Genomic DNA, 26,616 nt, shown 5'->3' with positions numbered 1-26,616 from the left:
TATATAATATTATCAAATTTATGATTACAAAGTGGAACACATGTGTATAAATTGTATGAAACTTATCCCTCTCTGGAATCTCTCAAAATTAATACATAAGTCGTATATAAAAGAATATCATTCGTTCATAAAACGTCAATCTCATTCAATGCAAAACCATACAACTATATGAACTAACAATTAATTGAACCCGCCCCCTCCCCCATAGAAAAGAAGATTTGCCAACTACATGGGTGAACATCTCTGTTGATAAGGCATTGGTTTACATTAAACTTCAATTGACATTTCTAAACTGGTTCACATGTAACTTCAATTGACACAGTAGAAAGCTATATACTGAGGATTCATTTATTATCGTGGGTACCAATTTTCGTGGATTAAGGAAAACTAACAGGTTCATGGATATTTTATTTCGTGGTTTGACTAAAATCTGCATGCAAGCCTTTAGAAAATTTATATTCGTGGACCATTTAATTTCGTGGTTCACCGGTTCCAACGAAATCCACGAAAAAGTTGGTATCAAACGAATAATAATGAGCCCACAGTATGCCTTGATGCAGTAAGTCTCAATTTTCAACATGTTCATAACATTTTATGAACAGTAGAATTACAGAAAATTGTCATATCAATGTAATTTCATGTCTGTCCAGAAGTTCTCACGTGAAGTAGTTTCTTTAAAAAATATTAAAATTAAGGCAACAGTATTAAATCGATTTATTATAAAGAAATCATGGAAACAAACGAAAAACTAAGGGAATTGCATGAACTCCAAATTTAGCGAGAACGGATGTATCAATCAACAAGGCAAGCGTCTCGTATTATGCATGTATTTAAACGACAAACATATCACATCTTCTTATTATCATATCACCTTCCATGTGATCCACATTCCGCCAAAATGAGAATAGGACTCAATCAGTAAAATTACAGATTTATACTGGTACATAAGAATCTAGACCATTAACATATTGCGCTTATGATGTAATTCGCCGATTCTTTATACATAGCATCGGTCATCCAATAAGAATGGTGACAGTAAAACTTGACAAGTGTCGATTTCATTTGTTCTTCCTTAAATCTCTGTTGCACCTGTTTATGTGAAAGGAGCATATCCTTTTTCACTTAATTATATTTGTAGTCATATTTTCTTGACAGATGTAAATGAACACAAATTAAAAAAATACCCGCAGTAAATGTCTACAATTTATGCATACGTTTTATTATTCTGATATGATAGATACAGTAGATAATGACGATGTATCAGTTGTACAACTGCTGTGATCAGTTAACCAGAAAGTCTTTGGTGACAAACTGTGTTCTTCTAGTATATCCTTCATCTGTAAAGCAAAGGAAATTAAACCGTCAAGTATAATGTGCTTAATCTTAAATTAACTGTTAACAAACTTTGAATTTTTCAAAATGATTTTCTAATTTAGGAATAGATAACCTTAGCTGTATTTGGCAAATCCCATCCGAAGTGGTTGTGCTCAATTCTCAATGTTCTTTAAATTTCTTATTTTTTTTTAGCCTATTTTACCTTTTGATTTAGGCGTCAATGATCAGTTTTCTTAATACGAACGTGCGTCTCGCATATACTTTTTTTTATCCTGCTATCTATGGCGAGTTTACATAACACGTTGCTTTGATAGTTTTCTGTGATCAAAAGGTGTTACATTTCAATTCATGTTTTGTATTTGTCAAAAGTGTTGTCAATTCTAAAACAAAATTAAAGAATATTTAATGCCTCTTGATTTATATTATAAATAAAATGGACGAGAGCATAAAAGGTGCACTAAAGCACAGTTATCATATTTAGAAATGAAACTTAACTACAAAGGAGTTTCATCCTTAAACATTTGTCAACTTACAGTATTTGTTAACACACCATCCATTCTTTCTGTTATTTCAAATCCACCTATGTTAGATAGTAGTCTTTTTGTTGTAGCACTAACTTGAATTTTATTGCCTGAAAGGAAGGAAATTTGCTTTAGATAATGTCTTTTGTGGTTACTGACGGTTATGGGAAGAAATATTAAAACAATATGAATCTGATGGAATAAAACTGCGTATATGTGTTCAAACGAGAACAGGTATTATAGCATTGTTTAAAGAAAGGTTTTCCGCGGAACTTCTAATTCGAAAAATTAAAAATAATGTATGCATTTAATTTGACAATATACATTGCAGATTTGATACAATAAAGAATAATATTTAAAGTAAACATATATAATTGGAGTAAGTAAACATTTCAATGTACTGTGTCAACTTTAGTTTCAAATATCATAATGAAATTCATGAAAGAGAGAAATATAGGCGAATGCTACCCTAGGGAATTTAAAACACATAAGCCGAATTCAAACTGACAATGCACAATTTTCTACATAAGAAAAAGCCTGTACCAAGTCAGGAATATGACAGTTGTTATCCATTCGTTTGATGTGTTTTATCTTTTGATTTTACCATTTGGTTAACCGTTTTTTGTTTGAATTTTCCTTGGAGTTCAGTGTTTTGAGATTTTCCTTTTTGTCATACTAAAAAGTAAAATAACAAATATACCGAACTCCAAACAATACTCAAAACAGAAAAGCCTTTATGAAAATGGTGAAATAAACCTGCATTTAATCCACATACACATCAGAGGATAATCTAGCTACAAAACCAGGTTCAAACCACCATTTCTACATAAGAAAGTGCCTGTACCAAGCTTTTGATTTGCCTTCGATCACGGACTTTCCGTTTTGAATTCTCCTTTGAGTATAGTATTTTTTATTTTTTTTTGTAGCTAGCTAAAATGATCAAATCATATTTCATTATCCTATGAAAAGGTTATAAGTCTTACTTTCACTAGATGATTCCATAAGTTCAGCCACACGAACTGTAGATCCAAATAAACAATATTTCGGATTCTTAGATCCTACTACTCCGGCCACCACTGGACCTTAACATAGATTAAAATCATTTAAATGTTCTATTTCAATTTATATCAAGATAAACCATGAAACTTAAACCTAGATTAAAATCATTTTTATGTTCTATATCATTTTATATTAAGATATACAGTGACACAAATAATCTTATTGGAATATTGGGTCCTCATTGCTCTTCAACTTCGTACTTTATTAATCTTTTTAACTTGTTTCATTCGAGCGGCACTGACGAGGCTCTTATAGACAAAAAAAACAGTCTGAGGTTCAAAATTTAAAGCTTGGTACCTATGATTATCATTCATTTTCGTTCAACTGTAGAGAAGATTGTCATCATTATCAATTTTGCAAATAATAACTGAAACACTACTGTGGATTCATTATTATTCGTTGGATACCAATTACAGGTTAACCACGAATTTTAATGTTCAACAAATGACAATGCACGCACGCAGACTTTCACAAAACCACGAATTCAGATATCCTTGAACATGTTAGTTTACCAGATTCCACGAAAATTGGTTCACACGAAAAAAAATAAATTCACAGTAATGTGTTTCAATTGTACAATACGTGGGAGAAAAACACCAACAAACAGACAATGGTGAAAACATTTAAAATAAGTGTTTATAACGGACCGTGGACAGCATTAGATACCCCCTTATATCTTAATCACCAGTTGCATAGTAAAACAATTAAATTGCAATGAAACATCAATAATCTTGGATTGGTATTGGCAAGTTATCTTCAATGGGAATTTGTAGGATCTACACGTAAAGAAATATAAACGAAATGCGAATTATAACACTGATAATAAGTCAATAAACTGCACCTAATGACAATTTAAAAAAGTGTTTCTACATTATACAAGTCTTGTTGTATGAGTTTTCGGCAATTTAAAAAAAGTGATTCTTCATTAAACAAGTCTTGTTGCATGCAAGCTACTTCTAAAAGTTACTTAAGTGTAAATTCGCATTGGCGGGCGATGCATGCATATCAGAAGACGCGTCCCCTGTCGATGAACCGGGTCTTTTGAAATGCATGCATCGCCTTCAGGAATTCTTTCTGCTCTTTTATTCGTTATGGATTGATTTGAAAACCTGTAAACTACTGTTCCCTTTAATCGATCATACAGATTTAATTCTTTTGTATTTGATACTGACGAAATGATTCATTTACCTGAATGACAGCCTATTCTGATCTTGTAATTCATTCCAGGAAACTGGGGCAACTTCAATTGTTTGGTGTGATGTAAAATATTTAGTGCTAATCTAGCTATTTCAGAGGCATGTCTTGTACCATTTCTAGTCGGGACACCTGTAAAATATTTAATAGTCGTCGTCAAACAATGATACATATTTTGTTGGATGAACAAAAACTGTTTAGTATATGCTATTGATCATATTACCCAAAATGTAGTAGATTTTGAAACGGCAAATTCCAGAGACCTTCTACATAAGTTATTTTTCCAAAGTTTGAATTTTTTTTATTCGTCGTTTAAGAAATAAGAATAATAATACACAATTTCATTGTTTGTTTTTTACACCAAAATGAAAATTATATTGTCTATAGGAGATTATTCAAATATCAGTTTATTTGTATGTTTACAGGCTAGTTAGTCAAACAAAACATCAAATTCCGGTGTACACTTTATGAAACGTTTTTATAACCGGGTAACACACTTTTCTATTCTATATATTTCAAAGTAGTTAATACTACGCGGGTTATTCAGTGCGCACCACATTTTTTATGTTATTTTTTTTCAGAAAATTTATTAGTCATTCCTTAATTACAAAGTAGTAAATACGTACCGGATACGACCATATATCCATCTCCTATTGTTTCCAGTTTGTATACGTCATAATATGACAATCTAAAGTCAAAACATGAGAAAAGAGTATTCAACATTTCCACGACCTGATACGGGGAACTTCTTGAAGATAGACTTGTAAACCCAACAATGTCACTCAAGAGAATGGTACAGTCTGCGAATTGTTCTGCACTTACAAATTCATTTCGTTTTAATTGTTCGGCAACTGGTTGTGGTAATAATTGATAGAGTAAAGCGTCACTCTGCTTTTTATTCCTGTTCAAAGCTTGTGTTCTGAAAGAAAACATAAAATTTGTTCAATAGTAAAACATCTAAAACGTACCTCCGTCAAACAACAACAGCATTGGTGCCTGTTTTGTATTCTGGTTTAAACAGAAAATATATCAATGATTGAACGAAATTTCCCGAATTGGACTTTCTATCTTTATGGTTTTTTTATTGAGAGTTACTGCAAAAATGAAGATTTTGAGAAAAGGTTATTAATGTTAAAGTTGAAGTTGAAGTCTTTAAATCGCAATCAAAGTTATGTTGATTTTTGTTTTGTTTAGAAGCACCTAGTTAAACACACATCTAGACAAATTTAAATCCTGAATGCTTTTCAGCGAGGTACTTTATTCAGCCCTTTTAACCTCTTTTGATTCGAGCTTCACTAACGAGTCTTTAAAAATTTGTAGACGAGACGACTTGGACATATACTTTATGATGCTTATATCTTTGATGAGTCTATTATATGTTATGTTTTGCTAAACATATATCTTTAATGAAAATTTTATATATATCCATTTATATGTTGACTTCTAACCGACTATTATGGTATTTTAACGTTTTGTGATGCCTCATTACTCTTGTTCATCTACTGGGTTAATTACATGTGTATAGCGTACATGTAAAAACAGACAAGGTCCTTTATTATTGGAATACATGATAAGAAGTACGTATATAATTTGCTGTTTCATTTAATTTAATTTATTGGTACTACTAAAAATTATAAAATCTTTTTATGAAATATTTGTATTATACTTTTCTATATAGTTCATATTGCATTGTAATATAAAGAGTGATTTACTTTTTAAAAAACATTTAAAAAAATTAAATCTCTAATGATAAAATTTTTTAATTTCAATAGATATTTTAATTTGTTTTCATATTACCTTCCAAGCTGTAATGACATTACTGTAAATTAGAAAATATCAACCTTGTCTTGCTTTTATCATTTAAGTTATAGTGGCTTATATAACTAATAACAAGTATTTACTTTTCAGCTATTTCAAAAGAATATTGTTGAATTCTTGATGTCAGCAGGTAGGCAAAGTAGATGAGGAATGGACTAAAAATTGCAACAACTATAAAGACAGCCACAGACGTGACCAGACCGTTAAATACAATGTCAGCCCTTTTTTGTAACACGGTGTCTATTTTGACCGTTAGTGCCTGTTGAATATTTTCCATAACTTGGCGATATATGTTCATTTTTGAGATCCATGTTTGAACTAACTCAGCAGAACCTTCTGGTATCGAGAATTTATTTGACCTGACTTCAGATCTCATACGATCTATCTCCAGTTGAGTGGTATTCAGCAAATGTAAGCTGTCTTCATAACTTTCATCAATAACATCTGAATATTGTCTTGCAGCTTCAATGCAGGTATTTGCAGTATCCTGACTTTCCATGAAAAGTATATAATTGCTTATGTCGAGAAAAGACCCCTTTGAGTAGAAGTAAATACCATAACTCAGTTCTCTGTCAATGTAATCGCGACCCATAAGTAATTCCTGAAAAGCTATCAACGATTTCCAAATAAACCCAGTTTCCTCTTCCCCTATTGTGGCATATAAAGAGCTTATAAATATTTCAATATCGTTCGAGTAAAAACTTATTTCACCTGTAAATGTAGACTTCGACAAAAGTAACGCGTTTCGATGCTTAATCAAACGTAGTCTATATTTTTCACGTGAATGCAACTCTTTTCTTTGATTGGTGCTACTTACAGGCCATGTATACAACTGCTTTAGTGCAATATCTGTATCTTGATAAACTGATAAGAGATCTGTTTTTGTGTATACGCCTACCTCACTGATATATAGCGAAGATTTATAGCGTTCGAACTGAAGGGCGCTTACTAATTTGCCAATATTTGTCTTTAAATCTATATTTCTTATCACGTTTTCAGTTTTGAAGTGTAACCGCAAAGACGATGTGAAACCAATGGCTGTCATTACAGTCAAAACTGTAATTGGAAATAAAACAATGAAAACCATCTTCGCTGTTTGTTTCCGCTTCCCAGATGCAGTAATTGGATTTCCTGAAAAATACAATAATTGGATAGCCTATTAATGCAGGATATATTGATACGTTTTATTTAAGATATACCTTAGACAAGATTGTCGGGCACAACAAACGAATTATGTTCCCTAATAAACCACTTTTTACCGCGTCGATCCATTTTGCAGAACTAAATTCTGTGTCTACTATTAATTTGTACTTATCTTAAATATGCATGAAATACTGGCCATTATACATCAAAGAAAATTAAACCAATCAAGGAAACAAACAAGAAAGTAACAAGCAAAAAACAAGCAAGCAAGCAAGCGAGCAAGCAATTGAGTAAGTAATCAAGCATTTAATTCGTTTATGACATACTGTTATCAATATAACAATTAATTATTTTGAGGCTGACTTCATGCAGTAACTTCTTAGGAAGAAAAACAAAAAGTTGGCAGTATCATTTAACTCTACCTCCCGCCATATAGATGATGTTCTTTCACTAAATAATCAAATTTGGAGACTATGTGGAACGCATGTATCCCATCGAACTAGAGATAAAATATACTACAGATACAGTTAAGTCGGCCTCATATCTTGACTTACATCTAGAAATTGACAATGAGGGTTGGTTCAAAACAAAACTTTACGACAAAAGAGATGATTTTAGCTTTCCAATTGTGAACTTTCCATTTCTAAGTAGTAACATTCCAGCAGCACCTGCATACGGGGTATATATCTCCCAATTGATACGTTATTCCCGTGCTTGGGTTTCCTATCATGATTTTCTTGATAGAGGGTTGCTGCTCACAAGGAAGCTATTAAACCAAGAGTTCCAAATGGTGAAGTTGAAATCATCCTTTCGTAAATTTTACGGACGCCATCACGAGTTGGTTGACCGTTATGGAATAACCGGTTCACAAATGATATCGGATATGTTCCTTACGTCGTAACTACAATCCCCTTCCCTTTCATGAATGTGACCTACCGAATTAGACTATTTACCGGATTTGTTATCACATAAGCAACACGACGGGTACCACATATGGAGCAGGATCTGCTTACCCTTCCGGAGCACCTGAGATCACCCCTAGTTTTTGGTGGGGTTCGTGTTGTTTATTCTTTAGTTTTCTATGTTGTGTCATGTGAAATAAGGTAAGGTTCCAATCGAAAATACGAAGGCGTTAGCTGGGTTCTATCTTTACGTATTATGTGACAAATAAAGGCAACAGTAGTATTCCGCTGTTCGAAAGTCATAAATCGATTAATATAAAAACAAATCCGGGGTACAAACTAAAACCAGAGGCTATAAGAGGAAAACAACGAAATAACAGAAACACTGAAGTGCAACAAAAAAACCAAACGACAATGCAGCACACACAGAATCGAACTTTAAGATACTTACCAAAACACAGTTTTCTGCATGGATTTCTGTTAGTATTTCTGAATGCCATTCTCGTTATCACCTCGTTAAAACCACTCCTACTCAACGACGGCAGAGATCCATTGTCAGATTTAAAGCTAGGCAATGACTGTACGGGAAGTACCTGATTTCGTTTGACCATTTTTTTAAAAATCTGAAATCATAATCATTTAAAAGTTATTTCAAGATAGATATGCCCCAAACAAAATTCCACAAAATGTTGTGAAATACAACAGATAGTTCTACCCCTAAAAATTCCCATACTAAAAAAAAAAATTATAAAAAAAAAAAAAAAATTCCCATACTAGGAAACAATGACATTCAAACAATAAATAACAAATATCAACAAATGACAAAGGGTCCGTTTTTCCTTGCTTTGAACAGACACAAAACAAATTAACCAATCGGTAAACCGTTTTAATAAAAACAAGAAAAATCTTAATTTTTCAAATCACAATAATTTTCAGATCAATTGTAGTATATCCCATTTTTCTTTAGGCACAACACGGACATGATGCTAACATTATCAAACTCCACATCACAGAAACTAGTTTAGATTCTCTATTTCTGCTCCACTGGAATAAATCATGTATTAAGTCGCATAAAAGAAGGTATTGTATAGTGAGGAAAAGACGGCGAATTAAATTTGATTAAAAAAGAAAAAAAAATCATTTAGAATGACTTTTGTTGATGATATATTTACATTTTAAATTAAAATTAGGTTCTACACATAGTTTTGAAGCATCTTTAACACATTTGAATGTCCAGAACGTTTCAACAGTCTTTTCTAGAATGTTTTTAGCAGTAACATTTTTTGTTACAAAAAGTAAATCACAAAAATACTGAACTTAGAGGAAAATCAATTCGGAAAGTCCATAAACACATGGCAAAATCAAATAACAAAACGCATCAAAAACGAATGGACAAGAACTGTCAAGTTCCTGACTTGGTACAGGCATTTTCAAATGTAGAAAATGGTGGATTAAACCAATCGAATTTGATTGATATAAACTTTTTAATATAATTATCATAATCTATGTAAAAAGCATTTGATGTCTTACCTTTCCAGTTTTAAGTATGTTATATTAATGAGCACAATCGTTTAGATGTGTTGGTTTTATCTGATTTTAAAGGTGTTAATTATTCATAATAGTACGTGAAAATTTTTCAACACCATTACGCTGCCATTAAAACCTGCACAAACTGGATGAAAGCTAGTTAAAACTATAAGACATACAAAACTCAACAATAAATCGATGGAGATTGTTTATTTATTCAGTAATGAGCTAACGATAATGATGAAATATATGTTCAACTTTATTGATCATGCCTTTCTCAGATAAAGACAGTGCAAGCTTTAAAAGAAATATTATTATTTCTTTATAAAAGCACAAAATAAGATACAATGTATACAATGACCCGACGTTACAACTTAGTGATAAATCAAGTTAGATACAAGCAATGGTAGTCTTTGAAAAAAAATTGTATTCGATTGTTTATCTTTTCTGAATTATCTCCATCTCGTTAATTTAACTGATTAGAATACAATTCAGAGATTTGTAATTTCATCTATTGAATTTGCATACTTAATTAATAAGTTTCGTTAAAACAATGATGATCGAAAGATCAGATGATACATATTTCGTCATTAAGTGTAATAACCTTTGTGTCAATTGCTGTGAACTCTTTAAACGATTGTTGTGTTAATAAGTAATACATTCTACGTTAATCAAAATCCTACGTATACTGAAATAAAATTGAGAATGGAACTAGCGAATGTGTCAAACAGATCGCTTCTTTATACACATTTTTGGATGCATTTCGTTTTTACTAACTGCTGTGACGAGTCAACATGATGATGGAAGTGCCAATTCATTTAAATATTCTCTGAAATATAGTTTCATGCTTCCGAAGCTCTATGCACGTTAAGTTTATTAACGACCCAATGAAGGCTGAGTATGAATTCAGTTTTTGTCCATCTTTATTTCTATGGGGAAACTATTAGAAAAGATATTGAGATAGTCATTTCATATGCAAACAATGTTTGGTGACGAAACAATGTTCTGGGACGAAACTCTTTGTATGTTAAGTGTATATCTTAATATATGACCTTCATTCTTTCAGTTTAGGCTCTCATGTGTTTTTATACTGATTACTTTAAAAGGCAACAGTGGTATACCGTGGTTCAAAAGTCATAAATCTATTAAGTGAAGAAAAAAATCCGGGATACAAACTAAAATCGAGGGATACACATCAACTGTATAAGAGGAAAATATAGAAAAACAGAAACAAATACAATCGCCAACATACGAAAAAAAGGGACTATTTGAGAGCAAATAATCAATAGGAATTACAGAGGGATGTTTTATTATTAATTGGCATGGTTTAAAACCCCTAAAATTATTCCTGGAGAGATTAACTTGTGACTTGTTGCAAAGTAAAATTTCGGCGCAATTGGATTCAAATATCTGTACAATTTCTCTAGATACAAGAACTGACCATCAATATGTTTAATTTTGCTGCTCCTATATTTTCACACATTACTACATGATAACATACATGTACGGTGACCTATAGTTGTTTATTTCTGTGCCATTTAACCTCGAGTGAATATTTGTCTCATTTGCAATCACACCACATCTTTTTTTCCTTCTCTATTTAACATTATAACAAGATTTTTCACGGTGTTGTTTAAACACTAATCATTTTATACCTTTATCAGTTAGTTTCTTAAATACGATTTCAGAAACAGGTTATCTAAAACTTACTAAATGATAAGTTTAAAAAAAAGGTTGCTTCTATGATCTAGTTTCTGGAACGATCAATGTCTTAAGATTATAACACAATGTAGACTCCTGTACCCTTATTTTTGACATTTTTGCCTATTATGTATGTTTGTTTTGTTCACACATATTTGTCAATATAATGGAAGTTGATGCGACTGTCGTACTAGTTAGAGGTTTAGCTAGCTTTAAAGCCAATTTTAATCCACCATTTAAGAATATGTCTGTTCCAAGTCAGGAATAAAACAGTTGTTATCCATTTGTTTGATGTATTTGAGCTTTTGATTTTGCCATTTGATTAGGGACTTTCCGTTTTGAGTTTTCCTCGGAGTTCAGTATTTTTGTGATTTTACTTTTTGAAGAACCATGTTTACAAAAATAAAATATGAATTTGTGTATCAGTTCATACAGTTTATTTCTATCAAATTTCAAGATGTTGTTTCAAATACGTCAACGGCAATCTTTATCTAATCGTAAACAATATAATTTGCAATTATTCAATGATATCAATAATTTTTTTAACAGTTAATTCACAAAAACAACATATCAATGCAAAACACGATGGCAATACAATTGATAAATTATTGAGTAACGACTTTTCCTGGCCACAAATTATTCGGAACGTTTACCTTAACCAAATATTTCAAAGATAAAAAGTTGGTTTGAAATTTTGACTAAACTTATAGAAATTTTATAACAACTGGAATTTCAAATTGATTAAGGTAATGTTATTTTTAGAGGTCAAATTCTCACCGTTTATGACGAGTTAAAAAAATTCTGAAAATATCGTTAATTCATTAGTTGAAATTGAAATCTTACGTGAACTAACTACATTGTAGTTTGCATGAAATCCATTGATTGTCGTTGTTTGCCGTCTGTCACATTTGTTGTTTTGTTTAATGTTATTAGCTATGTGAGGCTATATATTTTCTATGTTGACTATGCGGTATTCGATTTTCACATTATTAAAGCTGTACCAGTTTACATGATTACCCTTTGGTATTTTTTCGTTGTTACTTATTGATAATTTGATATGAGCGGCACTGATGAGTCTTATGGCGTACTAAATTATAATTTGGAATTTCATAAGCACACGAAGTGTGCGAAATGGAATTCTAATTTTATGAATAACCGAAACAAGATATGAAAGTGTTATCACTTGCTGCGCGCGCAGCCTGACCAGCCAATCCCTAAGATAATGCATGTTCCACGTGCATTTCCTCATTCTCTTACTGAAGAGCGTCCAGTGAAGAGAAAAAAGAAATTGACTGCAAAATCTGAACCAAAAAACCAAACAAAAATTAATCAGAAATAAAATTCCGGAAACAACTGACAATTAACCCCTTGGAAGAAAATAAACATGTCTTTTGGTGGATAATTGTCTCATATATATTATACCACATTTCTCAAATATGTATATGTACTTCTTGTCGGTTTTTTAAACCTGTTAACATTTGTGTATTTCTTTTATTTTTGTGTCATCTATTTTAGAACACTTAAATACATAAATACTCTAAACAAAGACAAAACATTGAATATTATTTATTTTTATAATCCTGGTCCAATGGTCCAAACTTGGTCATCAATCTTTCTTCTCATCAATCTTTCTTGGTCCCAACTTCTTGGACTGTTAGGAATTCATCCCTGCTTCCTGGTTCTACTTCCCAGATCTGCAAAATAAAGAGATAGAATGTAACATGTGAATAGTGAGTATATCTAGTAAATAAAATAGAATAACCGATAAAAATGAAAGTGATTAAAGGCGAGGGAGGGAGGGAACACTTTCATATCTTGTTTCGGTTATTCATAAAATTAGAATTCCATTTCGCACACTTCGTGTGCTTATGAAATTCCAAATTTCATATCATAACCTCTACAAGATATTCCAGTGTTAGTTCAAAGCTTACCTAGTAAGTACTGCTTGTTGAACATTATTTGAAATTACAGGTTTACAGTAAAATCTCATAAAAGTAGACTCATGAGTCCATTTTGCCTGATCTATTACATCTTGGGTAGATAATCCAACGCGTTTTGCCTTTGAAGTAGAGGCTGAACGTGTTGAATGACCAATAAAAAGGGATGAGAAACCAGATTTTTTTATTGTCTCTTTTAACCATCTTGCAACTGATGAAGGAACTATATGACGATGAGGTTTAACAACACTTAAATGGAGCCACGATCTGTCAATATTATCTCCTTGTTCTCTCCATGATTGTGTGCGAGACATATAGTCATTAATGTAAGTAACAACACATAAACTCTTTTCATTAGGGAAAGAGTTGAAAGCTATTGATTTAGATTTTGAACCAGGACGACAAGTTTTGGTTAGTTTTGGTAACTCAAACAGTACTTGTGAACCTTGTTGTTTCATATATTTACAATTTAACATGCCTATTTAAGATGCTCTACCAGCTGAAGATAGAGCCAACACCATCACTTATTTCCATGAAAGGTGTTTAATGTCTAAAGCTTCATTTGGACCCCATGATAAAATTTCATTCAAGACAAGATCAACATCCCAAGAAAACTCATATTTTGACGTTGGTGTCCTTTCATTGAAAATGGCTCTCATATGTCGAATAATAAGAGGATGTTTTCCTACTTGTAAACTATCAATTAATGGATGGTTCTTTGAAATTGCAGACCTATAAGTATTTATTGTTCTATATTGTAAACCATCTTTGAACAATTTTGTGAGAAATTCAATTATAGTGGCCAAAGGGACCTGAAAAGGATTAACTGATTGTTCACCACACCAGCTGACCCATTTCCCCCAGGAGCTCTTGTAAGAAAGTTGAGTTCCTGGTCTCCATGCTTTTTCATGCAACTCTGCAGCTGCTTTTGATAGTCCCTCTGTAGTACTTCGTCCCCTGAAATTTTCCATGCCACAAGATTGAGAGACCCTGTTTGAATCAGTGGGTGTGGTTCCCCCTGGGGTGACACCAAAAGATTTGGAAATGTTGGTATTTTTATTGGATCTTGTATTATCATTTCCAATAACATTGGATACCATGTGTGTGCTTGCCATGCAGGGGTTATTACTAATAATGTTGCCTTGTCCTTCCTGGCTTTGGAAAGACAACGACTTATCATTGAAAAAGGGGGGAAGGCATAGCCCTTTATTGTTGTCCATGGCATCAGAAATTATTGAATCTGGTTTCCAACTCACAAATTTTTTCAGTTTGAAATTTAGTCGTGAAGCAAACAAATCTATCTGTAGGGGACCTGTTTGGTCTTGAACTTGTTGAAAAATATTTTGATCTAGACTCCAATCGCTGGAGTCGTTTATATTTCTTGAGTGCCAGTCTGCTATAAGATTTTCTTTCCCTCGGAGGTGCTCTGCAGTGAGACTTATTTTCCTCTCCTGACACCAGTTCCACATGTTTTTCATTATTTGATTTAAATCTTTTGATTTTGTGCCCCCCATTCTGTTTATGTATGCTATTGCTGAAGTATTGTCTATTCTTAAATGAATGGCCAAATGAAGCCTTTCTTTTGCGAAAGTTTGCACTGCAAGAAAAGCTGCCAAAAGTTCTTTTGCATTGATGTGGAAATTTGTTTCTTGCTTTCCCCATATGCCACCTGTACTTTCGTCTTGAAAAGAAGCCCCCAGCCTAAATTTGAGGCGTCTGATGTGATCACAATATCTGGACAAGGCGTTATTGTTGCCTTTCCGTTGAACTCTTCTATTTTTGTTACCTACCAAATTAATTCGTCTCTTGCTGTTTGCGAGAGAATTGTTTTTTGTTCGTAGGACTTTCCCTTCAATAGACCCTTTATTTGATCCATTTGAAGAAAACGACTTTGCAAATTTGCTGGAAATATTGCTTGCATAGAGAACGACAGCTTTCCTGTCAACTGTGCTAATTGCCTTACTGTCACAATGTGTGCACTTAACATTTCTCTGCATTTTGTTTTTATCTGAGATACCTTTTCTCTTGGTAGATAGAACATCATTTCTACTGAATTTATCTGAAAACCCAGAAACTCTATCTTTTGAGTTGGATTTAAGCTTGATTTTTTCCAATTTATCAGAAATCCTAATTTTTGGAGAGGAAATAATGTTGAATTTCTGTGAATTTACAGTTTTTGGGGGTTTTCTGCCATGAGGAGTATGTCGTCTAGATATATGATCATACGAACACCCATTCTTCGCAGTATACCTATTACTGGTTTCATTATTTTGGTGAACAACCTAGACCCTCCGATAACCCGAAAGGTAGGGCTGTGTACTCGAACAAAGTTTCTTCCCATTTGAACCTCAGAAATTTTCTGTGGTTTTGACAGATGGACAAAACTGAATATGCCTCCTTTAGATCTATTTTTAGCATGAAATCGCCCACTTTTAGCAGGTTTTTGATCATGAACAGGCCCTCCATTTTGAAATGTTGGTACATTACATGTTGGTTTAATTGTTTTAAGTTTAACACTGGCCTTTGACCCCATCTTTTTTGGGTACTAGGAACCAATTGCTTAGGAATTGATCCCTGCATGGTTTTACCTGTACAATGACCTCTTTTGTCAACATTTCTTCGACTTCTGTTGACATCAAATGTTTTTCTTTTTGATTGAGTACAGTCATTCTTGGATCTTTCAGTTGTATCGGAGGTGACTGAAAATCTATCTCTACATTTTGGATATCTTTTAGTATCTTTTTGTCTGAGGTGATTCTTTCCCAGTTCTTTACAAAACGTTTTAACCTTCCTGCTATAGGAAATTGTTTTGATAGTGTCACTAGGTTTAGACTCTCCAATGAGATTAAAATATTGTTTGTTTTGTCTAGATTTATTGTTTGACAAAGATTTGAAACAAAATTTAACATACCTGATTCCACCTCTTTTATTTCCTCTGTGAAAACCATTTCCAGGGGAGTTGCCTCTGCCTCCTGAGTTTCTTGCTCCCTGTGAATGACTCGGAGGCCTTGACTGAAAGGGCGGTTTGTCTTGATGAGATTCCTTAGGTTCCCATTGTTGACTTTGTTGCACCTGACGAGGTGTGTCATAGTTGGTCACCTTCTTCTTGTGACTCTTTTTCTTTCCTCCGAGAGCTAATGCCATTTCGGAAGCTTCCTTCTTGGGTTTGCTCCATTCCTTCAGTTCTTCCTTGAATTCGTTTCCAAACAGATGCTTGTCGTTTTTCGCTAAACATTCCTGTTTGTCTCTAAGAAGTGATCTAGCCTTCTTTGAATCTTGATTATTAATTCAAATAACATCCATAAGTTACCAAGAGGCCCCATGGTGTCTATAAGCTTTGTCTGAATACTGACGAAATCTTTATCCAACTGCGTATTTGTACTACGACTTTGTTCTTCCATAATGGAGAAAATCAATGGATCAATTGATTTGATTGTAAAGCCCTCGTATGATGGGACGTTCATCGTGTTCAAAATTATTTCCTGAATTGTATGTGAAGGAATAAATCTATTGAAGTTATCACCCAGAAATATTTCCATGTCTTTAGAAAACTGGAGTCCTGTTTTTTCCTTCTTGTGAGGATTAAAACGATGATAACTCTTGCCGTTTTTGTCATTGTAAGTTAAATTCGACACAGTTTCACTAAAGACGGACCTTACTTCTCGGAATCGGAAGTAAAGTCATCCTTCTTTGAGGATGTTTTGCTTTTTCTGCCATACTTTGTGGCCTTAGATTTTTTCCTTCTATGGGAATAATCTTCTCTCTCCGAATCAGAGGAATCAAAAGGAAAATCACGATTGGCATACTTTGGCCGTTTCCTTTTCTTCTTGTGTTTATTAGTCAAACTATTGTCACTTTGGACATCTGACTGCGAACCATGCCCACATGCTTCTTCAATGTCGGCCGTGTGGTCAGCATGGAGTTCGTCGGCTAAATCACCAGACGCACTATTATCTTCTAATGAAACCTTATCATCTTTTAACTCACTCATGACGACATTTGCATATAAAATCCCGGCGAAAAAAATAAAATAAATCCCCAAATCCACTAAAGTAAAACAACAAAAAAAGAGTGTTAATTAGCATTGAATTTCTTGGAGCTCTTCACTCGACGCTAGCCAGTAAGAGAATGAGGAAATGCACGTGGAACATGCATTATCTTAGGGATTGGCTAGTCAGGAGGCGTGCGCAGCAAGAGATAACACTGGAATATCTTTTTGAGGTTATGATGTGAAATCCTGGTACCTTTGATAACTATTATTGATAATACCAAATTATTTTTATTTCATGTAAAAATAAGAAGTTGTGGGATGCTTGCAAAAATACAACCCATCAGAGACCAAGTGACATAGAAGGTAGATATGTTCATCAAAATCTCGATAACAACAAAGATGGACATGTACAGTATTTTTCTTCAATCAAATTGCAAGACTTATAGACATGTAGATTTTTTTACTGCTCTGTTTATATGGTTGGTAACGATATGAAATTAACATGAATGGTACATTTTTGTATTGCAGCAAATGCACATTTCGACAAATAATGTCTCTACCGTGATTATTGATGCGAAAATCCCGACATTCAATTAGAGCTATGCATAAGGAAGATATTTTATTATAATTAAAACGAATTTCAAATTATATCACAGCAAATTAAAAAAAAAAAAAAAAACACTATATGTATTTTCATGCCTTAACCTGGCTGCTGTGCTATTGATACCAGGAGACATACATAGTCGATCTACAAAGATGGTAGTGTAAAGGTATCAATTGTACTGCACCAAATGCGTATTCAACAATACAATGATTTCTAGTGATGCTTAAGGAGAAAAATTTTGAATGTCCAAAATTAACATTTGCACTTATACCACATCATCTTATCTATATAAATATTACAAAGCATCTAAAACAATCAAACCGTTAAGCTAACAAGGACAATGAATCAAATCTATGTATTGAGAACCCACATTCCTTAATTAAAAAAAAAATGTCTAAGTTCTACAAACAATTTGAACAGAACAATATCCGTATTTTGACTCAAGAACCAAGCATTAGCTGCTTAGCTTGTGATAATCCCGGGAAATCACAGTCTTCCCCAACAGGTATTAACCCAGTGGTAGTAATACCATTAAAGGTAACTTTTTTTTTATTTCCATTTGAGCATTTTGGTAAATTATTGTCTCTTCATTGAAACTTAGGGCCAAAATATTCGAAAATTCTAACATGATACGAAAGTTAAAGGGCAGATAACATATACATATATCGAATATTTTGGCCCTAAGTTTCAATGAAGAGACAATAATTTACCAAAATGCTCAAATGGAAATAAAAAAAAAGTTACCTTTAATGGTATTACTACCACTGGGTTAATACCTGTGGAGCTCTAGTAATACGTCAAATATATATATTTATCAAATTCCAAAACATATCAACTTAATTCGTTATCATTTTAGCTTCGACTTATAGTTAAACTATCCTTTATGTATCTTTCGTCTTTCTTTGAAACCACAGATGAACTAGTTTTTATTCAAAGATAACATTTTCAAGATTTGTAAATTTGCTTAATTGAAATATCATATGTGTATGTAATAAACAGGGAAATAATGACTTTCTTTTATTTACTATATGTTTATTTACAGTCTAACGTTGTTGACACGTGTTGATAGGTTATTAGCAAGTAGATCTATTAATTTTGTAAATTCACTATTTAAGAAACGTATATTCTAAAAATAACTTAGGAAACCAGACAGCTAACTTAATCTTTATCAACACTATTTATGATCATTTTCATTTGACATGTTAATTGGTATAGCGATATATAGATTTTAAATATATAAATATAGATATAAATTTTGATGAAGTCAACGGTTCATGACATTTATCTACTTTTGATTATCATACACGTGCCTTACAAAAAATCTTCTATAATATATATACATGATATCGTCCCAGGACGTTTGTACAAAACAAAAATCATTTAATAAATAGAAACTGTAAGATTTCATGAAACGACAAGGTGTAAATTATGCATTTCAAGATTATAGAAAAAACAAAAAATTGTCATTTTGATTTATTCTCAGAGTCAAAAAGGGTACAACATCACCATTAAATAACTATAAAATAAACAAATATTAGATATTTCGGATAACAGATATCCTTCTTCGGTAATAGCACGATGTCAAATGAATCATGTCAATATATTCAAATTGAGACACTATCAAAATCTTGAAAGTTTATACAATTTAAGCGAACATCACAGACGCTGGTACAATTTTAAAATTTACAAACACGGCGCAAAGATATGCCAAATAAAAATAGTTATTTGCGATGCGAACTGGCACAACTCTAAATTTCCAAAGGTTGTGACAGTTGAGATGTTATAACTGCATAGAGAGCAGTCCCCAAATAATAAATAATAATAAAAAAAAAACCAAATATGCCCTAACCGATCCAAGTTGGTATAATATTTCAAATTTGATAACGGTAGGGCATTTGCAACAGAAACTACATATTTAAGCCTCCCAAACGGATAGCAGTTTAATAATGATTAGAAAACAAGTTTTATTTAATAAGGTAAAATAATTGAACGTGACTACATACTTGTATATCCATCCCAAATGAATAGAGCCCTGTTATTCAAACTGGTATTTTAAGAAAATCTTCAAACTGTAAAGCCAGTACGGAAGCCGGAGTTACTGGAAACAAATGATGACAGGAAAATGAGTGACTCATTCTATGTTTTTTTCATTTATGCCCTCTGCGGAAACTGTCCTTAACTTTCTTATTCAAAATCTTTCCCGAGCGACTCTGTCGACCTTCGACCAACCCTCGTTGTGATCTATGATTGTGATGATAAGGTTTTTTGAGATCAGCTTGGACGTGCCCAGGTGATCTCAAATGACGACTTACGGGTAAGTCGGGCTTGCAAGTGTATTCAAAGTTAATTTATCGATCTTGCATCGACATCTCAGTGCCTACTCATGATCAATTGGACAATAATATAATACGTTGTTACAATAAAAAATTTGCCTTTTACACTTATGGTTTAAGTGGTTCTAACTACTGTGTTTGAATGCTTTCATGTTTCATATTAGATAAAGCCAAGCATTTGTCATCATGAATAATTTCTTTAATGTCTGATGTTTAATAATATATAGTGACTGGTATCCCCAGTTTAGAAGTCAGTGCTTCGGTATTGATATGATTAAACTTAATCTTTTTCTTAAATTTATCGTTGACTATTTAAAAGTTCCTAAAAACCTAGGTTTCAATTCAAAGGTAACGTTGACCTTAGATTGATTTTGGTATTTTCTAGATCCCGCTTCGTGATATAGCTCTTCACTTATAAAGGTACACTTGCAAATCAATGAATGCACACATGCTAGATTTGCATTTGCTTAATTTTTCCCGTAATATAAAATAAATTACATCAGTAGTTTGATTGAACATTAACTGCTACCATTTTCTGTAAACACAAGGTACACTGGAGACAGCATTCTATTCAAGTTCAATTTATAAGCAAATGTCGCAATATAACATGAAAGAGATCTTAGCCGAACAGGCAATGGCCAAATATTTAGTGTAAATTTTACTAGAAGGGTCTGCATCCTTTGTTTAAGTAAATGTGAATTGGGAACTAACAATTGTAACGGCTTTTTTAAAAAAGCAAAATCGATGAAAAATCAATGAAATTATTTTGTAGTAAATGTTCTTTCACCCCTTGAATCCAAAAGATTCGCATTTTAACTCGAACAGACAACACATGTTAATAATGCAGTATCATAAAATGGAGGACATCTTAATGATCCACAGATGGTTCTTACAACGAAAAACTGGTACCCGTCCTTGTTGTCCGCTCCTGCTTCCAAAACATCAGGATTGTCATCAATGCAAGAGTATTGTCAGGATGCTTTTTGGTAATTAGCACTGGCAGCCATTCTTCCAAAGTATTCTGTTTTCCAGCCAGTATAGCAAGATGTCTTTCCAGGGATCATAATAACAGATGCGCTATGAGATGCACGACAAACAGCACAAGGTACATCATGATTATTAGGCCCTGAGCCTGATTGATATTCAGCTCCATACAACGAAGAAACCCAATCGGGATTTTTAGTTGCGGAGTTTTTTGTCATAAAATCTGAATCATGTGGAAGACAAAGGAGCTCTGCTGGAGAGCTAGTTCTACCATACCAACCGCCGCCCACAGTTCCTTAGTAAAATAAATTCAACAATGCATTTGTGATAATTGAATGCATGCAAAGTGAAGACACAAATATATAAACAATAAGAAAGGAAACAAAAGAAACAAATAAAGTAAAATATAACTAAATAAAATGAAGCATACTCTCTACGAGGAGGTTGATACATCATTTTGTTGAAAAAGTATTAGAAAAATACAGAACTCCAAAATGTCGATGTTCATAAAACTAACTTAAAAAACAACGAACATTAGAGAGATCCATTTCACTTCATTTTTAATTCATAAACTATATTGACAATAACATTTTCCCCATTAAAAGAAACTGTATGCAAAGATTGCGGTAGCTAAAAAGAAAGTATAATTTGGTTGGGCATACCCTATGATCATAGGATGACAGTTTCCTCATATGAAGGACTTGATTTAGTCATGTCAATGAAATAGGGCAATTTAGGAGAAACCACCTGGCTTATCTATTTTAAAATCTTTGTAGGAAAAATAAATTGATTAAAGTATTTAACTTTGTGGTTTGTAGGCAGTATTTCTATATTTCAGATTGAGGCGGACATTTTGCAATTTTAAAACTGCTTTTCAGGTTACTGTCGAAGCAGTAGCGTAGCTAGGATCGGTAGTTTATAACCATTTAACAATATTAATTCTCGCATATCATCAACTTTTGTCCTGCTTTATAATTTATACAACTGAAAAAAAACCAGTTTAAAATGTTGTTGTTTTAAATCAAACACAAAAACTAAATGAAATTGAAAAATTACAAATGGTGACATTCTTTTCCCACCTGCATTGAACAAAAGTTCAAGTTACTCTTATCTACCATGTAGATCACATTGATTGTAAGTCGGCCAATGTTTTCATTATCAAAGAATATAAAAAATGTTTAATTAACACTAAGCCAGACTGATATTTTACTCATGCATTTGATCATGCTCTCTTTTTTTTTATCTATTAAACTCCGAGTTACTTATTTGAATGTGTATGTATTACATTTTATCATGTAAGCAGCAATCAAAAGTCTGAAAAATAAAACACACACCAACACTCTATAACCGAGAATGTGTTATCAATATTGGCTGTTAAACAATTTTTCAATTGAAAAATAAATCTCCCTCATACAAAACTATGGTTTCTTACGCAGCTTTTACTGAAGTCTTTTTTTCTGCTGTGGTTTAAAACCTCTTCATTTTCTTTCGTTTAGAATTTCTTCGTTAAAAATTATTTTAAATTAAGGAATTGTATCTCCCTTATGCAACTCTCTCTCTGTTTGCCCTTCTCTGTATATACTTGTTTATCGTTTTGGTTTATTATATCTTCATTTGTTAATAAAGTGTTGATGCGGAATAAAGCAATCACGAATCAATCAGCATTTCTTATAAGTTTGGGATTTTGGAATAATTTGGCCTTGAACACCATTGAAGAACAATTTATTGTCTACATGCGCAACCTTGTGATAAAAATACTCCCGTCAATGGCTTAATAAACTTCATATTAATGGAATAACACAATATCCATAAAAATATTCAACAAGATAATAGCATTGTTGAACATGTACATGTATATGTTACAGTGAATTTGTATAATCAGGGATTATGTAGAATCTCTGATTTTTCAGGGAATATGTAGATCACTAAAATCATTAGTAATTATATATAATCCCTGAAAATGACCAGTGATTTTACATAATCACTGATCATTTTAATAATTATTCTTCTAATTCCCTAATATAATTTCAGGGATTATGAATAATCTAAGGATCCTTTGTTTGATAAAATATATAGACAATATATAGACAAATTATCCATTTTTACTTTCATATTCCTTGCCAGATGAAATAACTTGCAAGATGAAATAATTTTGCTTTTAAACACAGAGGATGATCGTAAAGATATTAACCAACACAGGGTTTCGAAATAAAGTTGAAGACTTTGAAATTAATAATATCAAGATTCCCTTTATAGCGATAACTTTAAATGTATAGTTTGTTTATTAAAAGCCAGCGTCAAGGGGATATTCAAGTTCTATTTGTAAATCCACAGAGTATGTTATTTTGTTTTTGTTCAAATGAAAAAGAAATTTAAAAAAAAACAACGGTATTTTGATCGAAACCAGTTTGTGTTTGATAAATCCCTTTCTTGGAGTTACCTACAGATGTTTTAGCTGAACACTTTATTTCTCTAAGGTGGGTCATAAAATGTTATTCGATGTTTGAAAGAAAATGTTTTTTAAAATGTGGATATTGTGGTAAAAACAGATGTGAAGCATATTATTTTAACATATTGTGATTAACATTTTAATATATTAATGTGCTTAACATTTTACAATTTATGTTTATACAGTGTAATGCTGTTTTAATATAATTTTATAGAATAAATTATTTGACTTTTACTCATTTTCTTTATAAATAAAACTATTTTTTCATTTTAGTAATTATGTATAATCCCTGATGTTTTTTTTAGTGATTATACAAAATCCCTGAACATTTTAGTGAGTATATATAATCCCTAAACTGGCCAGTGATTCTACATAATCACTGATTATACAAATTCACTGTAACATGTACACACATGAAATAACGCATTAAAGAGGCGACAGTAGTTGACCGATGTTCAATCGTCCTTGATTTATTAGAAGGATACAAATCAAGGCAACGATCAGAGGGAATAACATGAACTACAAAAGACGCGAGATCGGGTACCTCTTGCTATGGTAAACGAACATAATATGAAACATGTGAAAATTCTTATATAGAAGTGGGGCGAAAGACACAAGAGGGATATTAGAACTCACAGCTCGAAAATAAACACCAAGGCTAAAAAAGAAAAAGACAAACAGACAAATGATAATAAACAAGACACAACATAGAAAACTAAAGACAAAGCAACACGAACCCTGCCATAAACCTGGAGGTAAACTCAGGTGCTCCGGAAGTGTAAGCAGTTATAATGCAATTACTCTTACAAATACATCTTAGTATCGAGTTCATATTTTTAAGATATATCATTCTGATAAAAAGGTCGTCGTATATTGTTGAGAAAACAATGCTGTACATAATACCTCAGTCATCATCTTATTTTTATTTGATGTTTTCATTAAAAACTTATCAACAAATGAGACTTGCAAAGTTATTATACTGAATCAAAATCAAGACCAATGAACAAACAGATTTGACTGCCATGTTTAAATTGTTTGTTACGATATGATACTATTCATACGTTTCGGAGGAATTCAAGTACAGCAGCGAAATTTGTATCTTTCAGAAAGATATCAATGTTTTCCTTCATTTAAAGAGTTTGAGTGTTGTAAATTTGCTATAAAATAATAAATCATGTGTATGTATGAATAGGGGAAATTAAGCCCATATATATTTACGCAATTTTTCTTAAGAGAAATATTGCAATAAATGGCTATCATGTATTTATCATGCCTTACAGTCAATAATATCAGATCCCACCTGTATTGTTTCAAATTTTTCCTTTTGTATTTTACTATTATACCTTGGCGTTAATAAGATATTGCCCTCACGAGTGTATCCAGCTCTTTCAGCTTATTATTGTTGTCACACGTTCGGTTGTGTTTATTAGTTTTAGCACCTGTATTTTAAAAATTACTATTTTTGAAACATATTTTCTAAGTATAAACTTATATCTTGATTTAGACGCTAAATAAAGCTTATTTAATCGCGACTTATAATTTATATACTCTTTATAAACATGTTAGAATGACAACAGACGTGCGATAACTGCGTACCCTTTGGAGTATATTTCCATACTGGTATGGGGTTTGTGTAACTAAATGCTATTTCAGGAAAGTATCTAGTTGATATATATTTTGTCTATTAAATTCAAAGAAAACAAAATACAAAGCTAGAAATTCGTCTTCAGACGTAGAATTTGCTAATGTTTTTTTCTCTTTATGGCGTCTTTTGATCATAAAAAGCTTCAAAACAATTGACGTAAAAGTTCATAAAGGTAACTAAATACTGAAAAAATTCCATGTCACACTTAAAGACCATTTATCAGTATAATATGGAAAATTGAAACATAAATATTTTGACGACTTTTCACTGGATTCCGATTTAAGAGTCATGAGCAATCTTCTGTTCAAATTTCGTTGAATTTAATGTAGGTTTGACAAATTTATTGATGATTGAAAACACTACCGTCTAACTGTAATTATAACTGTCATACAAACTATGTCCATATATACGAAAGCAAGGAAAAACAAAAATAGATATTATTTTTTTTTTTGCTGTAAATACTATCATTTTGTATTTATGATGTGTTCATTTGGTCATAAAAATGCTTCTGTTAAAATTTCATATTTTTCCATATATGTTTTACAAAGATTTTGATATCTAAAAAACGTTAAACATAGACTGAAACTAAAAGATAACAAAGTTCACGCCGACGCCGACGAAGGAATATTACTTCGCTATATCTCGCGTTCGTGCCATTAAGGTCTCAAACACGACAAACAGAGCGATTCAATCTCATGCTTTTATGTTGCATTACAATTATCAAAACTCCTTATATAACCAGGACCTGAAGATGTCTGACCAAAAATCTGTTTTCAAATCTTACATGTAAAAGATGGCCTTCTGAAATATAATAACGAGATTTATTCAATCAGCGGTATGAATCAGATGTGATTTATGGAGCATTATTAAGATCTTCTATAAGATCATCAGTGCCAATCTGCAGTGATATCAAAAAGTTTTATTATTTTTCTATTCTTTACAATTCTATTTCGATTTGGTCATGTGCAAGTTCGATAACTTCGTCTCATTGAACAGAATTCTTTTCCACAAACATGGGCATCGAAGATACACATTTCTTGTTTTAGGCAATAAAATACTCTTACTTTAAGACTAACCAAACCGATTACATAAACAAATACACCGGAAATTATATCTTCAAAATGAAGTACTTTTTGATCGGAAACACATTTGTTGAAGCTGACGGATAGATATTTGAACAGACAGTCGAATTTCTATTGGTACCAAGTATTCATTCCTACTCGCCAATTTGTTTTTTTATTCATATGAAGTACACAACCTTTTGATATATTTATGATGTTATGTAACTCGGTTACCAACAAAATTAAAATTGCTTTATGAAAATCATATATCCCAGTGAACTTAAAATTAAGGATATATGAAAAACTATAGAAGATTTGCTTAAATCTTGATCTTTTGTCAAATATTGACACATATGGGCGACTTTAAACTAGAATCTATGACAAACGTGATGATTTCAACTTTCAAATTATC

The 26,616-nt window shown here is 32.2% G+C and overlaps 1 protein-coding gene across 1 annotated transcript; it reads right to left on the bottom strand.

Annotated features, from left to right (window-relative positions):
* Positions 1-739: 739 nt before the first annotated feature.
* Positions 740-8,843, bottom strand: LOC143057236 (uncharacterized). The gene is made up of 7 exons (XM_076230506.1): positions 8,424-8,843; positions 6,011-7,058; positions 4,736-5,028; positions 4,104-4,241; positions 2,840-2,938; positions 1,869-1,966; positions 740-1,337 (listed from the first exon to the last, which is right to left on the bottom strand). Exons 1-7 carry the CDS (start codon positions 8,581-8,583, stop codon positions 1,221-1,223), a joined length of 1,953 nt encoding a protein of 650 aa, XP_076086621.1. The 5' UTR covers positions 8,584-8,843; the 3' UTR covers positions 740-1,220.
* Between the last annotated feature and the right edge of the window lie 17,773 nt (positions 8,844-26,616).

The sequence above is a fragment of the Mytilus galloprovincialis genome, chromosome 13 (assembly GCF_965363235.1).
Source record: "Mytilus galloprovincialis chromosome 13, xbMytGall1.hap1.1, whole genome shotgun sequence".
In the NCBI taxonomy this organism is placed as follows: Eukaryota; Metazoa; Mollusca; class Bivalvia; order Mytilida; family Mytilidae; genus Mytilus; species Mytilus galloprovincialis.
The sequence above is the reverse complement of the archived record's forward strand: the minus strand, read 5'-3'. Positions and strand labels throughout refer to the sequence as shown.